Source organism: Mauremys mutica, chromosome 5 (assembly GCF_020497125.1).
Source record: "Mauremys mutica isolate MM-2020 ecotype Southern chromosome 5, ASM2049712v1, whole genome shotgun sequence".
Taxonomy (NCBI): Eukaryota; Metazoa; Chordata; order Testudines; family Geoemydidae; genus Mauremys; species Mauremys mutica.
Genome location: NC_059076.1, coordinates 8599790 through 8617480, shown reverse-complemented (window position 1 = coordinate 8617480; position 17691 = coordinate 8599790). Strand labels below are relative to the sequence as shown.

Here is a 17691-nt window from a genome sequence, read left to right as displayed (position 1 = left end):
AGTCCCCACCAATACTGGCTATGCAGTGGAATCAGGGAACGAGATAGCATTGTGCAAGGATTAAGGGTGACAGTTCTCCAACACAAATGCATATAGTACTGCATGGGAGAACTAAATGGCCCTGGGATAATACAGTAATCTCAAATCTACACAAGGAATGGAGTGCATGAGCCAAATCTATGGCTGGTGTAACTCTATTTAAGACAATGGAATTAATTTGCCCCAGTGAGTGCCCCGGATGGCACACTGTAACTCTCTTCATGGAGGCTCTTCTGCACAAACAAATTAAATACATTCATGCCTATGGCTATCTGACCATGCACACAGACACAGATTGCATCACAGACTCACCCTTCGAAGGCGGTCTCTCCGGGTCCGAATCAAGATGAATTGGTGGAGCAATGTAGGAAACCTGCCCATGGTGTGCCTGCCCTGTGGACAAATCGAGGGTTTCAGTGTCTACTGTTTCACATTCAGATCTGTAAGGATTTCAGTTCAACACACATGTCACACCACACACTTAAAATATGACCAACAACAGGTTCAAACACATTCTACTTTATCAGGTATGTTGAAGATTAACCTTATAGAGGATATTTCGCCTCTCAGTATGTACATCAAAAAAAAATTGCTTCCTCCAAACAGATATTATTGTATATTTAAATTTAGCCATATCTCCCATTGCCACTCATAGCGAAGGCTCCACACGCTTGCTCACCACCACGTTTCTCCTGGGATCCAATATGACCTGGTTTAGAGAAGGCTAGTTGCAGTTTCATAATGAATTTTGCATTTCATTCTCTTATGGGGACTCATATCCAGTTTCATTTGCAGATTCTGTATTTCAAACTTGAGGGGGGAAAAGAACATTCATTCTGTTAACCTGACTCAAAATGGAAAATGAGCAGTTCCAGATTATAGCAATCTTTGCACTTGTTGCTACAAGGGCTGTTACTGAAAGTATGGCGTAAATTACCACAAATAGCGGTTTGACGTTTGGTCTGCAGTAGATGTAAAGTTTGGTGTGCAGAATTATAGTCACTTTCACATGAATGAAAGCTGTTCAATAGTCATAGAATGTCAGGTTTGGAAGGGACCTCAAGAGGTCATCTAGTCCAACCCCCTGCTCAAAGCAAGACCAATCCCCAGAGAGATTTTTGCCCCAGATCCCTAAACGGCCCCCTCAACGATTGAACTCACAACCCGGGGTTTAGTAAGCCAATGCTCAAACCACTGAACTATCCATCCTGCCAATAATCAACCTTACAATGCAGTTCTTTAGTTGTTAAAGACTTCATTCTTCTCCAATGGATCACTAGGTAACTGCTTATATTGAGAAACTTTTATATATAATAAAAACGTTATAATTCATCTATTTACTATAACAATTTTCTGGGCTGTTAATCTCTTTTTCTAAACAAGGAAAGTTAATGATACATAGATTATGATAACAGCTAGAATAACCTTCCCGTTTCAAGTAATATTCATGCTGTAATAAAAACAGTTGATTCCTCTTATGAGGCACATTCCAAATAATTAATATGGCTCCCTGTTGACATTTGCTGTTGTTGCTCCAAGCAGTTTTCAAGCGAGCCTCATAGACAGTGGAGAATTGGTACAGTCTTCAGGGTTCTCCATAATGACATCCAAGAATACGGAGAGTGCACCATGCTGGTATAAGCAATATACTGAAAACATCTCGTCAGGGGTGTAAAACATTAAATGGAAAAAAGAGTGCCTGCATGGAACGGGATATATTTACTGCTATGCACTGAGACTGACTCAGATAATTTGCATTATCAGCCACTGCAATAATTGTATATTATTCAGCTTTAAAATCTATTGACATGTCATAAACTCTACATTTGCTTTTAAGTGCTTTATCATGGGAAATTTGCTTCATGCAGATGCATGTTTGATAACACATTAAGAGGCCTTTCACTTCCCAGTTGCATGTTTATATCTCACTCAATGTCAATAGTGAACAGAAGTCACCATCTGATAACTGTTCAGTCATGCGATAGAAATTAATTCATTGGTCTCCCTTCAGTTTGGTGTAGATCCACTGCAGTATCAAAACCTTAATGGCTTAGAGGTGTGGCTCTCACTTATAGTGCCAGAGGTCATGGACCCGCAGTACTGGAAGAGGAAGTAAAACTTATAAGAGCTTTTAAAAGATCCAATGGCTGGAAATTGAGGCTAGATAAATTCACAGTGGAAATAAGGCCCAATTTTTTAGCTGTGAGGGTAATTTCTGAAACAATTTATCAAGGATTGTGGTGGATTCTCCATCACTAGCAATTTTTAAATCAAGAATGGATTTTTTTTCTACAAGATATGCTCTAGTTGAGACAGGAATTAGTTCAGGGAAGTCATTTCGTTTGTGTTATGTACAACAACAGACTAGACAATCACAATGTTTCCTTCTGGCCCTATTGAAGTAAACAGGAGTGTGGGTATTGATTTCATTATAACCAGGATTTCACCCTATGGTCCTATGCTAGATTTGAAGGGTGATATGCTGACCCAGTTGAAGTCAGGGGAAAAGCTCCCATCACTTCAAACCGGGCCAGGATTCCACTCTGAATGTTCATATCTTGTAATCTATTTTATTCCCTTCATCTTCCATATACTGGGCCAGATCTTCATCTGATGTAAATGGATGTTGCTTCATGGAGCTACACAGAGTCATACCGATTTACACTAGCCAAAGATCTGACCCAACTTTTTTTGTAAATGAGTAAAACAGTCCTCTCTCTCTCGGTGTGTGTGTGTGTGTGTGTGTGTATATATATATATATATATAGTTAAACGTTAATTCATCAGCTGTTCTCAACTGTTTTCTCCTTTCAGATCTATGAGGTCTCTGTCATTTTCTACTTCTGGTGTCTTCAATAATGCCATTGTTTTGTTAGTTCAGTCCTCATGCAGTGTTGCCAACTTTTGCAATTTTATTGCAAGTACTACAAGTTTGTTGCAAGTACTGTAACACTGGCAGAATTCGGTGTTTAGTTCAAGCAAGTCTACTACCTTCATGTGGCACCCCCCCCCCCATCAGTAGCAAAACACAGAAACAAAAGTAGATAAAATACGCAATTGGAGTTCAAGTTCTCATTGTCAAAAGTGAAAGACAAATACAGCTGAAAAGAATCATCCTCCAATGTGGTCCCTTTTATGGCCAGCATCAGAAACCCTACCACTGGGGTCGGCTCTCAAGCTGCTGCCCTCAGTAGCATTGGAATCTCAGTAGCCAAGAGGGGTATCCTTCTCTAGTTGGCTGTAGAATATGAAGCACATGTCACCTTGCTTGAGGAAACACACTCTAATGCTGAAACCTAACTATCAATTCCTGGCTTTGCTGCTGTGTCTCTTCTCTATCACAGGATGGCATCCTACATTAGGGAATCATTCGATCACTCTAGTCTCACCATCAGGTCCAAATGATGTCATTGAACGGCAGGCTACAAAAGTGACGGACACAACTCTTTTATAAACATCTACAAACCTCCACTAGCCATCTGGCCCACTCCTGTCATCACTTTCTCAGGACCTTCAGTCTACTGTGACAATTTTAATTCACATCATTCCTACTGAAGATTCACTGATGGTGTGTGGATGGAATAAGGCTAGAGGAGTGGGCATTGATGGTCGACTATGATCCTAAGCAACCACCCACTTTCCATAGCAAAAGATGGATGGACTCAGGTTCTTCTCTGATGTTGCCTTTTCTACTACTGGACAACATCCTCCGGTTGTCATGGAATGTAAAATGCTGGATATGTTTCCCCAAACCCAGCACCAGCCATCCCTGATCACAACGGACCCAAATCCTGGGGAAGTACTGGAAGAGGAAGTAAAAACTATAAGAGCTTTAAAAAGATCCAGTGGCTGGAATTTGAGTCTAGACAAATTCATCCTGATGCAAATTTCAACTACAAATAGCCTCCAGAAATGTTGGTGGAATTTCTGAAATCAAGGTGGGATCTGATCCAGTCTCATTTGTAGTCTCTTGTGGATAAAGACTCAAAATCAGATATTCAGAACAACCTCAGTGCCATCTACCAAGCTTTCTGCGATAAAGTTGTGGACACATCAAAGAAATCTATACCTTGAGAATTTCATCCACAATAAATTCATGGATGGTCATGTGATGCAACCAGACTATAACATGAATTTAAATCTACCAAGAATGACTAGGAGGTTTTTGATAAAAACAGTGACGTTTTTCACCTTCTACATCAAACCAGACAGGAGAGATGGGGGTTGGGGAGGGAGGTAGTTCCAAACTGAACTTCACGTATTTCAGACCCAAAGCCTGGCAAACCATTAAGAGAATGGATGGCGATTCCAGTCTAGGCAAGAGGGAACACGCAGTCACGGCAAACGCCATTTCATCCCATCTGATAGCCCATGGCAGAGCTCCTAGTTGAGACAGTTTTCAGCCGTGCAGTTAAAATGGTGGCTGAAAACATGGACATAAACCTGATGGTTCCTTTTACTGATCAAGAGCTTGAACTGGCTATACAGCTGCAGCCTAACAATGCTCCTGGTCTAGATAACATCCACAAGATCGTCTCTCACTATGAGCCAATCACCAAAGCTGGTTGCTTAGGTTTCTGAAACATGGCACCCAGAATTGCAGCATCACAAAAGTCTGGTGCGGAGCAGAAGTTGAAGCTGTCCCCAAGCCATGAAAACTACTGACAGCTCCAAACAGTGTTACCTATAAACCGACAGATAGGTAGTGATCAATGGCTCCATGTCTAGTTGGCAGTGGTAGCAAGCGGAGTGCCCCAAAGGTCGGTCCTGGGGCCGGTTTTGTTCAATATCTTTATTAATGATCTGGAGGATGGCACGGACTGCACCCTCAGCAAGTTTGCAGATGACACTAAACTGGGAGGAGTGGTAGATACGCTGGAGGGTAGGAATAGGATACAGAGGGACCTAGACAAATTAGAGGATTGGGCCAAAAGAAATCTGATGAAGTTCAACAAGTGCAGAGTCCTGCACTTAGGACAGAAGAATCCCATTCTCTGCTACAGACTAGGGACTGAATGGCTGGGCAGCAGCTCTACAGAAAAAGGTTACAGTGGACGAAAAGCTGGATAAGAGTTGACAGTGTGCCTTTGTTGGCAAGAAGGCTAACGACATTTTGGGCTGTACAAGTAGTGGCATTTCCAGCAGATCGAGGGACATGATCATTCCCCTCTATACGGCATTGGTGAGGCCTCATCTGGAGTACTGTGTCCAGTTTTGGGCCCCACACTACAAGAAGGATGTGGAAAAATTGGAAAGAGTCCAGTGGAGGGCAACAAAAATGATTAGGGGGCTGGAGCACATGACTTATGAGGAGAGGCTGAGGGAACTGGGATTGTTTAGTCTGCAGAAGAGAAGAATGAGGGGGGATTTGATAGCTGCTTTCAACTACCTGAAAGGAGGTTCCAAAGAGGATGGATCTAGACTGTTCTCAGTGGTACCAGATGACAGAACAAGGAGTAATGGTCTCAAGTTGCAGTGGGGGAGGTTTAGGTTGGATATTAGGAAAACCTTTTTCACTAGGAGGGTGGTGAAGCACTGGAATGGGTTACCTAGGGAGGTGGTGGAATCTCCTTCCTTAGAGGTTTTTAAGGTCAGGCTTGACAAAGCCCTGGCTGGGATGATTTAGTTGGAGTTGGTCCTGCTTTGAGCAGAAGGAGATGACCTCCTGAGGTCCCTTCCAACCCTGATATTCTATGATTCTATAGCCGAATCCTGATGTGGATTAACGAGGGAGTCAATATCCAGCTGCCTTAAGATCAGACTGGATTCAGGAGGGGACGATGCACCCAAGATCAGGTACTTTGTCTGACTCAAGAGATAGGAAACACATCTGAAACAGGGAAGAAAGTTGGTGCTGTTCTCATTGCTCTGACAGCAGCCTACAGCACCATGTGGCATATTGGGCTGAGTGCCATGTTGATGCAAGTTATTCTTGTAGGCTAATGGTGTGGTTCATCCATAGAATGATTAGCAACTGAAGCGTCATCTTGTAAGTCGTGGAAAAATTCAGTTACCTTTTATGACTCCACAATGGGCTTCCACCAGCATCAGTTTTCACCCCCTTTTGTTCAATTTATACACATACAACCTTCCCGAAATGCAGGCCAAAGAGTATTGCTATGCTGACGTCGGTATTATTGACACTGGAAAGAACTTCTATAGGATTGAAGAGAACCACGGCTACTTTGACCACTTCCAGCAATGGAGACTAATTCTCAATATGACAACTACTTTCTACCTAATCAATTGTCTTGCCAATTAAACCATCTTGATCCATGTCCAAAGATAGCTACAGCTATTCCATCCAATTGGCACATACTTGGGAGTAAAACTCAACCATAGCTTGGCATACCAGCCTCACCTGGAATACCTGAATACTTTTAATGGTCCAGTCGGCGGTGCTGACCGGAGTCACCAGGGTCCCTTTTTGACCAGGAGTTCCAGTAGAAAACTGGACACCGGGTCACCATAACCTCCTCCCGCACCCAAACACCCTCCAAGAGCCCACAATCCCTTCTGCACCCAACCTCCCTACCCCAGCCCTGAGCCCCCTTCCACAACCAAACTCCTTCCTGGAGCCCACACCCCTCACCCCCTCCCACACTCTATCCCCCTGCCCCAGGCTCAGCCTGGAGCCCTTGGAGGGAGCGGAGGGAGGAGGGGAAGGGCTCAGAGAAGGGGCAGGACATGGGTGGGGCCTTGGGGAAGGGACAGTGGAAAGGTATTTGGGTTTGTGTGATTAGACAGTTGGCAACCCTAGTGGGAGCCATGGCTGTGTGAGGCAAAACACTGCTTGAGAAGTAAGCCAGACATTTTCCAAAGTATTTTGAGAATTCAAAAAATAGCTGAACCTCTTTAAACAAATGACCCAATTTCTCATTTTTAAAAAAAATCCAAAAAGTAAAGTCTCTGCTACTGATGGAATACCAGAGGTCAAGATGTCTCTTTTGCTGATGAAAAGTTGGGCATGCCTAGAATTATAACAGCTTGCATTGCCTGCTTCAAATCCCATTCTGTCTATAACCATCTGGTGGTTCTGAAGCTGGTGCTCAGGTAAAAATGTAAGCAGCAATCAAATGCAATCATCAGAGGAACCGAATGATAAAGTTGCCAATTTTGTATCTAATCTCTTCATTCGGGTTTCTTTTTCCCTCTCCCTCCTCCTTCGTCTCATTTGTCATTGTTCTCCTCCGCCACATTAGCAATGTCTGAGGGAGCATCAAAGCGGCTGCATGCTTCACTTGCTCAGGAAATGAAGTCAGTGATTGCGGCTCAGAGGTCACTGATGGGCTTCTCCCCATTGACGGCAACAGGAAAAGGGGGAGAGATTAAAATGAGGGAGGCACACCAACCAACCTTCTTTTGTTTAAGGGTAGCGGGAAAAGTGATGGTCATTGAGAGAAGCTGGGAGAATGTAACTCATTAAGCCTAATTGGGCTTTATGATGTCAATGAATACGGAGAGTGAATGAGAGGAAGGCTTTAGAGCCATGATGAATTGCAAGCGGTCAGGTGCACAAATGGGACGTGTGTGTGTGTACACGCGCGCTACAGAATACAGCATGTGCAGATTGTTTTCAGGTCTGACAAATCAAAAATAAACTCAGTGGCTGTGCAGTGAATTTTAGAGCCAATACTGTACAAAAACATCAGACGGCCAAAAGACATCCATTTTGTCAAGTGATGCAATAAGCCAGCTCCAGACTCTCCTCTGTTGGCTGCTTCATAAGGTACAAAACACTAGTGACAATTTTAGGGACCAGTCACAGAAACTACAGATACAACAAACATTAATTTATATAGCCTACCCAGTTAAACACAATCTACCTACAAAATAATACAATTAGTCTGACAATGCTCATTTCCCACTGTTAGTATATCCAACTCCCATGACTCCATCACAGGGTTGGAAATATTTGGCATCCTTTTGGAAAGCCTTGGCTTCTGGAATCATGTGGTTATGAGGGAAACTCAGGATTTTTTTAAAAGATTTTAGCCTGCATGGTTGCAGAGACAAGGTGGAAAACAAAGTCTCAAGGATAAAACAGAAACAAACAAAAAAACAAAAAACAGGAGGCAAATAACAAAAACAAATTATTTTTTCAAAAAGTGTATGATTTTTAAAGCCAACCTCTTGGTTTTAGAGGGCCTGGCTCATGATTTATGAATGCTTGGGTTTGACAATACGGTTAGTATAGCTGAAGAGAGTGGAGCAAAAAAAATACAGTTCTCTATTTTTGTCCCCTTCATTCACTCTGAGCACGTGGCATCATTCCATGTACAGTGGTTTCACTGTTATCCCTGAATGGGCATCTTCTCCCCCTCTTGTGTGTGTGAGTAAGAACATAAGAACATAAGAACAGGCGTACCGGGTCAGACCAAAGGTCCATCTAGCCCAGTATCTGTCTACAGACAGTGGCCAATGCCAGGTGCCCCAGAGGGAGTGAACCTAACAGGCAATGATCAAGTGATCTCTCTCCTGCCGTCCATCTCCATCCTCGGACAAACAGAGGCTAGGGACACCATTCCTTACCCATCCTGGCTAATAGCCATTTATGGACTTAACCACCATGCATTTATCCAGTTCTCTTTTAAACGCTGTTATAGTCCAAGGCTTCACAACCTCTTCAGGTAAGGAGTTCCACAAGTTGACTGTGCGCTGCGTGAAGAAGAACTTCCTTTTATTTGTTTTAAACCTACTGCCTATTAATTTCTTTTGGTGACCCCTAGTTCTTGTATTATGGGAACAAGTAAATAACTTTTCCTTATCCACTTTCTCAACATCACTCATGATTTTATATACCTCTATCATGTCCCCCCTTAGTCTCCTCTTTTCCAAGCTGAAGAGTCCTAAACTCTTTAATCTTTCATAGAGCAACATAAAAAATGTGATTGAAAAAACACACAATGGGCAGGTAATTTAAGAGCAGGTGTCGTTATTAGAGACTACTTTTAACTGTTAAACAAAGAAAACAAAAAATTATTTCAAGTTGATAGTGTCCCTTTAAATATTTCAAATGGTGGGAATTCCCTTGGGAGACTGTTTCCAAATCTATCAGTTTTCAGTCAGGAAGACTCTGCTCTGTCACTCTTCTCTGAATTCCCTCCAGTTTCTAGAGAAGAGATAGCCAGAACTAAGCTTTTTGAGTGTGTTTTCCTTATGAAATTTTCATCTATCTATCTAAGGTCATCTGTCCATCCCTCATTACTGCAGTATCTAAGCCCACCAGTCATTAATAGATTCTATCCTCACAACCCATGGCAGGTAGGAAATCATTATTCCCAATTCCAGATGGCACAGAGTAGATTAATTAATGTGGGCAAAGTCACACAAGAAGCTTGTGGTAGAACCACAAACTGAACACTGGTTTTCAGTCCAAGTCCAGTGTTCTATCCACTGGACTGGAGAGATTTTATTTCTTATTCTGCTAAATGTTGCCTCTACATACTAGGTGAGTATTGCACCACACTTTGTTGACATCATATCAGATGGCAAACTCTTGTTTAGTTGAATCTAGGTCTTTTTTTGGCATTGTATTTCACCCTCCCACTGATCACCTATGGCAGGGGTCGGCAACCTTTCAGAAGTGCTGTGCCGAGTCTTCATTTATTCACTCTGATTTAAGGTTTCACATGCCAGTAATACATTTTAACATTTTTAGAAGGTCTCTTTCTATAAATCTATAATATATAACTAAACTATTGTTGTATGTAAAGTAAATAAGGTTTTTAAAAGGGGATGGTATAATGGGATAACCTAATTTTGGCAATTAATTGGTCTTTAACTATTAGCGGTAAATATGCCCAATGGCCTGTGGTGGGATGTTAGATGGGGTGGGATCGTAGTTACTACAGAGAATTCTTTCCTGGGTGTCTGGCTGGTGAGTCTTGCTCACATGTTCAGGGTTTAGCTGATCTCCATATTTGGGGTCGGAAAGGCATTTTCCTCCAGGGCAGATTGACAGAGGCCCTGGGGTTTTTTGCCTTCCTCTGCAGCATGGGGCACGGGTCACTTGTTGGAAGGGTCTCTGCACCTTGAAGTCTTTAAACCATGATTTGAGGACTTCAATGGCTCAGACACAGGTTTTATACAGGAGTGGGTAGGTGAGATTCTGTTGCCTGCTTTGTGCAGGAGGTCAGACTAGATGATCATAATGGTCCCTTCTGACCTTAAAGTCTATGATTCTATGCAGAGCCTCCCGGACTGGTGGCCAGGACCCGGGCAGTGTGAATGCCACTGAAAATCAGCTTGCGTGCTGCCTTTGGCACGTGTGCCATAGGTTGCCTACCCCTGACCTATGGTATTTGTCTCACTTTCTGAGATATGCTAGCTTGCATTTCTAAAAGTGGAATTTTATTTAATTTCATGCTCATATTCCTAACCACTCTCGGTTCTTTTGTATTACTTCACTCCCCACTGATGTTTCCAACACCTCCCAATTTAGCATCATTTGTGAATTTAATTTAGACTGTTTGCCACCTCTCCCAGATCATTAATACGAAGTTAAATAGCACTGAATCTAACACTTGTCCCTGAGGCTTTATTTTCAGCCCACGTGACTAGTTTTCAGTCCGTGTGACATGCTCCTGGACAAGCCAATTTGAATCAATTGTGAGAACGATTTCCTGAGACACTATATTAAATGCTTTACTAAAATCTACTATTGCACTATATTTACTACGTCTGCTTCATCTTCTAATTTAATCCTTCCACTTTTAAAAGCAATCCAGCTTGTCTGGCATAATTTGTTCTTTATAAACGAATGTTGGGTTTTGGTCATGGTTTTGTAATCCTTTAGATATTAACCAATTTTTATGTTAATATTTGATCTGTTATGTAACCAGTGATTTAATTTTGCTTTGCGGGATGGTAATTGCCAGGATCATTAGTTTTTCTCTGAAAGTTAGCACCATGTTTCTTTTTTTACTAGTCATCTGGAAATCACCCACTTCTTCAGGACTTTTCAAGAAAAGGATTATTATTAATGGGCTGTAAGTTTGTTAACAAATACTCCTATTGCACCATAGGATTAATTTCCTCCATGTCTGTTCATCTACCTATGTTCAGATTCTTCCAAGTACTGTTACTGGCTTTTTATCAATGGCTATTTTTAAAACACTTCCTTCACTTCCCTATTGGCCAAAGCTCTTTTCTTTAGCTTTCTTTTTACTGATAGACTTTATAAAGCAGTTAATTAAGTCATTTTAGTGTTTGCATTGATTTCGTCCACCTCTTCATGTATTAATGCAACTATTACCTAATTTACCTTTTTCTTCTGAAAACAGGCCTTCTTCCCCTTATCTCCTTTGGTTAGCATGAACTCTTAATTTTTCTCCCAGGGGGCTTATTTTTTCCCCTGTAAGTCGTTAATGACTCCTATAGAGGAAATCCAAGAATACCACCTATCTAAAGAGGGGATTTAATAATATAATATTTCTGTTCTTTTGCTATTTTACCTCTTGCATTTTGTGTGGGGAACGACAGCAAGTATAAAATACACACTAGTATGGCTGGAAAGGTACAACATTAGCAACTAAAGCCACCCTGAGGCTACAGAGCTCATGTACATTGTGTAGATGATAGACACAGGTTTGAAAGGAAAAGGATACTGTCTTCTCCACTCTTCCAGTATAGTCTGATGACCAGATCTCTGAGTAGTTATATTTGCATGTACACCTCTACCTCGATATAACGCTGTCCTTGGGACCCAAAAAATCTTACCGCGTTATAGGTGAAACCGCCTTATATTGAACTTGCTTTGATCCACCGGAGTGCACAGCCACTCCCCCCCGCCCCCCCCGGAGCACTGCTTTACCACATTATATCCGAATTCGTGTTATATTGGGTCACGTTGTATCGGGGTAGAGGTGTATTACGAGCCCTGCCCCTCTCCAGACATCTAGTAATGCTGGACTTATATAATAGGTCGCCTCGAAGGAACAAGTGTACAGAAAACCCAGAAACCATGTTGTCAGGCTTACGGGACCAACTGCGCCTTTGATGCCTTTCAGTCTGTCTTCAGTGTACCCCTCAGGTAACCAGGCCTGGCTTCCCGCACTTCACTCTGGCTGGAACCGTGCGGGACAACCACGTTGCTACTGGATCTGTGGGATGCAGCCCCACCTGTGCTAATGTAACAGGCCCAAATCGGTTTGACAGGTCAGCCCTTTCGCTCAGGGGACCTATGACCTGCGAGGGTGGCTAACGAGACTCAAAAACACCTTCTTCGAAACAAAGCATTATTTATTCATTCGCCCCCAGGTACAAAGCATGCAAAGCAAAGGGTAAAGCATTTCCCTTTCCCTGACCTTTATTCTTTCCTTGCAAGCTTTCGTACATTTCAGCCTGACCACTCACCTCCATCACCACATTGCGAGAAGCTCACTGCTGCTGCTACCTGTTTCTTCTTCCCAGCGCTCACTGACACTCCCTGGGCTGCCTCGGGCCACTCACTCAACCTCTCAACCCCTTTACTTGGCCTGGGTTCCTCGACAGTGTGCCGTGGGCCTTTTGATTGTAGGCTTAGTCTTGGGAAGAATGAACTGTTCTTAGTCTGGCTGGAGTCAGGCAGGGGGTATTCCCCAATAAACGGTTTCCCCATTATTTCCTCAAGGACTCTTCTCTGTGTTATTGTTTTATCTTTCCTCCCTTAGCAACCCCATTTTGATCTAACTCCTTACAAGGTAACTCATAGTAAACCAACACACAGTCATGCACCTTATTCACAATAAATACTACAGGTCTGTCCTAGTTCATCTCACATGGGTATGCCAAAACCTCCCAGGCTATGACAGGCATAGGAAGCAAACATTTCTTATCTGTGGATATTACGCCTATTGTAAAGAGGAACAAAGCTGCAATGCTGCACTGAATATGTTGGCTTAGCTATGTATTACATTTAATGCTGTCGTAAGTTGAGTATAAAAGACGGTTACTCACCTGTAGTAACTGTTGTTCTTCGAGATGTGTTGCTCCAATCCATTCCAGTTAGGTGTGCGCGCCGCGCGTGCACGGCTCTTCGGAAGATTTTTACCCTAGCAACTCCGGCGGGCCGGCTGGGCGCCCCCTGGAGTGGCGCCGCTATAGCGCTGAATATATACCCCAGCCGGCCCGTCCGCTCCTCAGTTCCTTCTTGCCGGCTACTCCGACAGTGGGGAAGGAGGGCGGGTCTGGAATGGATTGGAGCAACACATCTCGAAGAACAACAGTTACTACAGGTGAGTAACCGTCTTTTCTTCTTCGAGTGATTGCTCCAATGCATTCCAGTTAGGTGATTCCCAAGCCTTACCTAGGCGGTGGGGTCGGAGTGAGACGTGGCAGAGTGTAAAACTGCTGAGCCGAAGGCTGCGTCGTCTCGAGACTGCTGCACCAACGCATAGTGGGAGGCGAAGGTGTGGACCGAAGACCATGTGGCCGCTCGACATATGTCCTGGATGGGGACCTGGCTCAGGAAGGCGGCAGACGAGGCTTGCGCCCTCGTGGAATGAGCGGTGAAGCGGCCCGGGGGCACGCGAGCCAGCTCGTAGCATGCTCTGATGCACTGAGTTACCCAGGAGGAGATGCGCTGGGAAGAGACCGGCTCGCCTTTCATGCGGTCGGCGACTGCTATGAAGAGTTGTGTAGAACGCCGAAAAGGTTTTGTACGCTCGATGTAAAAAGCGAGCGCTCTACGGACGTCGAGGGTGTGGAGCTGTTGTTCCCTTGGCGAGGCATGGGGCTTCGGGAAGAAGACCGGGAGAAAGATGTCCTGATTGAGGTGGAAAGCCGAGACCACTTTTGGCAGGAAGGCCGGATGCGGACGAAGTTGCACCTTGTCCGTGTGGAAGACAGTGTATGGCGGGCCTACCGTCAGCGCCCGGAGCTCCGAGACTCGTCTGGCCGATGTTATGGCGACGAGGAAGGCCGTCTTCCAGGAGAGGTAAAGAAGAGAACACGTGGCCATCGGTTCGAATGGCGGACCCATGAGTCTGGACAGGACGAGGTTCAAATCCCAGGTTGGGGCCGGACGCCGCACCGGCGGGTACAATCGGTCCAGGCCTTTCAGGAAGCGGGAGACCATCGGATTGGAAAAGATGGAGCGACCTTCCAGGGAAGGACGAAAAGCGGACACCGCTGCCAGGTGTACCCGCAATGAGGAGACCGCCAGACCTTGCTCCTTAAGGTACCAAAGGTAGTCCAAGATGGTAGGGACGGGTACGATGAAGGGATTGAGCCCTCGTTGGTCACACCAGAGCGCGAACCTCTTCCATTTCGCCAGGTAGGTGGAGCGAGTGGAAGGCTTTCTGCTCTCAAGCAGGACTTGCTGCACGGCCGCCGAACAGTCCCTCTCTGCGTGGGTCAACCACGCAGGTACCAGGCTGTAAGATGGAGGGACTGCAGGTTCGGATGGTGGAGTCTGCCGAAGTCCTGCGTGATGAGGTCCGGCCATAACGGGAGGGAGATGGGATCCCGAACGGAGAGCTCGAGCAGCAGGGTGTACCAATGCTGTCTCGGCCAGGCCGGAGCCACGAGTATGACGGTGGCTCGATCCCTCCTCAGCTTCTGGAGCACTCTGTGCACGAGAGGAAAGGGAGGGAAGGCATAGAGGAGGTGAGTCTGCCAGGGATACAGGAACGCGTCCGACAGAGAGCCCGGCGAGTGACCTCGGAACGAGCAAAACTGGAGACACTTCCTGTTCGCCTTGGAGGCGAAGAGGTCGACCCGGGGAAACCCCCACCTCTGGAAAATCGTATGTGCAACGTCGGGACGAAGGGACCACTCGTGGGAGAGAAACGACCTGCTGAGATGGTCGGCCAGCGTGTTCTGCACTCCCGGAAGAAAAGACGCTTCTAGGTGAATGGAGTGGGTCACGCAGAAGTCCCACAGGAGGATCGCTTCCTCGCAGAGGGGAGAAGAGCGGGCTCCGCCCTGCTTGTTCACATAGTACATCGCAGCGGTGTTGTCCGTGAGTACTGTTACACAACGGCGTTGTAGGTGGGAGCAGAAGGTCCGGCAGGCGAGGCGGATGGCACGGAGCTCGCGGACATTGATGTGTAGCGCGAGTTCCTGGGGCGACCAAAGGCCTTGGGTGTGAAGCTCGCCCAGGTGGGCCCCCCAACCGAGCGCTGAGGCATCCGTCGTCAGCGTAACGGATGGGCGAGGAGGATGGAACGGGACCCCCGCACACACGACCTCCGGGGTGAGCCACCAGCGGAGGGAGTCGAGGGCCTTCCTGTTGACCGTGACCACCATGTCGATGGGGTCTCGATGAGGCCGGTACACCGTCGCGAGCCAGGACTGGAAGGGGCGAAGATGGAGCCGCGCATATGCGGTGACATACGTGCAGGAGGCCATGTGACCCAGAAGGCGTAGGCAGGAGCGCACGGTTGTGGTCGGGAAGGCGACGAGATTCCGGATTATGGAGGTCATCGTCTGGTGCCGGGCGCGGGGAAGAGAGGCCCTGCCAACCGTGGAGTCGAGAACCGCTCCGATGAACTCCAGCCGCTGCGTTGGGAGCAAAGTGGACTTCTCGGTGTTGATGAGAAGACCAAGCCGCTGAAAGAGAGACAGAATTTCTGCCATCTGTTCTATCACGAGCTGACGGGACTGAGCTCGGACCAGCCAGTCGTCGAGATACGGGTAGACGTGCATCTGACGACGGCGGAGGGCTGCTGCTACGACTGCCATGCATTTTGTGAATACCCTCGGTGCCGTGGAGAGCCCGAATGGCAACACGGCGAACTGGTAGTGGGCGTTGTTGACCACAAACCGAAGGTAACGCCGATGAGGAGGATAGATCGCGACATGGAAGTAGGCGTCCTTCATGTCGAGGGCGGCAAACCAGTCTCCCGGATCCAGGGAAGGAATAATGGTCCCCAGGGTGACCATACGAAACTTGGGCTTGAGCAGATATTTGTTCAGCTCGCGAAGGTCCAGGATAGGACGTAGCCCGCCTTTCGCCTTGGGGATGAGAAAATAACGTGAGTAGAATCCCCTGCCCCGCCTGTCTTGAGGCACTGCTTCTATGGCACCCACGCTCAACAGAGTCCGAACCTCTTGCAAGAGGACTTGCTCGTGAGAGGGGTCCCTGAAGAGGGACAGGGAGGGTGGGTGGGAAGGCGGGGGCGAAACAAATTGAAGGCGGTATCCCGACTGGACTGTTTGAAGCACCCAGTTGTCCGATGTTAAGCGGGACCACGCCGAAAAGAAATGGGAAAGGCGGTTGTAAAATAAAGGGGAAGGATCCGGTAGGGAGAGTGATGGGCCGTCCTCGATCGTCCCATCAAAAGGCCTGCTTAGCCCCCTGCGGGGTCTTGGAAGCGGCCTGGCCCTGGTTGCGGCGGTTGCCGGACGGACGACGGCGATTTTGGGTCGGACGTCTGCTGGTGTAGGGGCGATAACGCTGTTGATAGCGGGAGGGCTGCGGCCGGAAGGGCCTGCGCTGCGTCGCCGGCGTGTGCATTCCGAGCGTGCGGATGGCAACACGCCCGTCCTTCAGGGTCTGGATCCGAGCATCCGTCTTTTCGGAAAACAGACCCTGGGTGTCGAAGGGGAGGTCCTGGAGTGTATATTGCACCTCCAGCGGCAGGGTGGAGGACTGCAGCCAGGAGATGCGCCTCATTGTCACGCCGGATGCCAAGGTCCGAGCCCCGGAGTCCGCGGCGTCGAGGGCGGCCGTAATAGATGACCGAGAGGACTTCTTCCCCTCGTCCAGCAAGGCGGAGAACTCCTGGCGTGATGTGGAAGGCAGGAGCTCCGAGAACTTCGCCAGGGACGTCAGAATGTCAAAGACGTACCTGGCGAGGAGGACCATGATGTTTGCGATCCTGAGCTGCAAACCCCCGGCGGAGTAAATCTTACGGCCGAGCAAGTCCATGCGCTTGGCTTCCTTGGATTTAGGCGCAGCGGCAGGTTGGCCGCGCCTCTCCCGGTCGTTAACAGATTGGACCACGAGGGAGTCCGGGGTTGGGTGAGAGTAAAGGTACTCATAGCCTGATGGTGGGGCTGAGTACTTCCGCTCGACCCCGCGTGCTGTGGGAGGAATAGAAGCGGGAGTCTGCCATAGCGTAGTAGCGTTCTTTTGAATGGTCCGGACGAACGGCAACGCCACACGGACGGGCGCATCCGCACCCACCACGTTGGTGATTGGGTCCTCATCCTCCTGGACCTCCTCTACGGGAAGATTCATGGATGCCGCCACCCTGCGAAGCAGGTCTTGGAAGGCCCGGAGGTCAATGGGCGGGGGTTCGCTGGTCGCAGCCCCTGCCACCGCCTCGTCCGGCGAGGATGACGAAGATGCACCCTGCAGAACCGGCTCCGGCTCTACGTCCGGTGGGTGAGCCTCCTCTGAATCGTGAAGCGTGGGCGATTGGCGGACCGGATGAGCAGATGGCTCGTGCGGAGGAGAGGGAGGCGGCCGACTAATAGTCGCTTCAGGGACCCTGGTGCTGGTGGTCACATCCCTCCTGGGAAACGGGATACCTTGACCTTCATGCTGTCCCCACGGGACCCAGCAGCCCCACTGCTCATGTGGAAGTCCTTGTGGGGTAGGCCACCGGTGGGTAGTATCATCGGCACCGGAGGCTACGGAAGCCGTGCGGGATGGCCAAGGCGGTGCTGTAGTGCCGACGGACTGAACCGCTGACGGCGGGAGGCCATGCACCGACGGCACCG

General features: G+C 47.3%; 1 protein-coding gene across 13 annotated transcripts in view; it reads right to left on the bottom strand.

The window, feature by feature from the left end:
- ADGRL3 (adhesion G protein-coupled receptor L3) overlaps positions 1 to 17691 on the bottom strand; it is an 834374-nt gene that overhangs the window by 260130 nt on the left and 556553 nt on the right. For 12 of the 13 annotated variants that reach the window (XM_045018219.1, XM_045018220.1, XM_045018222.1 and 9 more), the window contains one exon: positions 352 to 432. The exons of the other annotated variant lie outside the window; for it this stretch is intronic. In XM_045018219.1, the coding sequence (XP_044874154.1) occupies positions 352 to 432 (81 nt within the window). The remainder of the gene's footprint in view (positions 1 to 351; positions 433 to 17691) is intronic. 13 annotated transcript variants of the gene reach the window in all.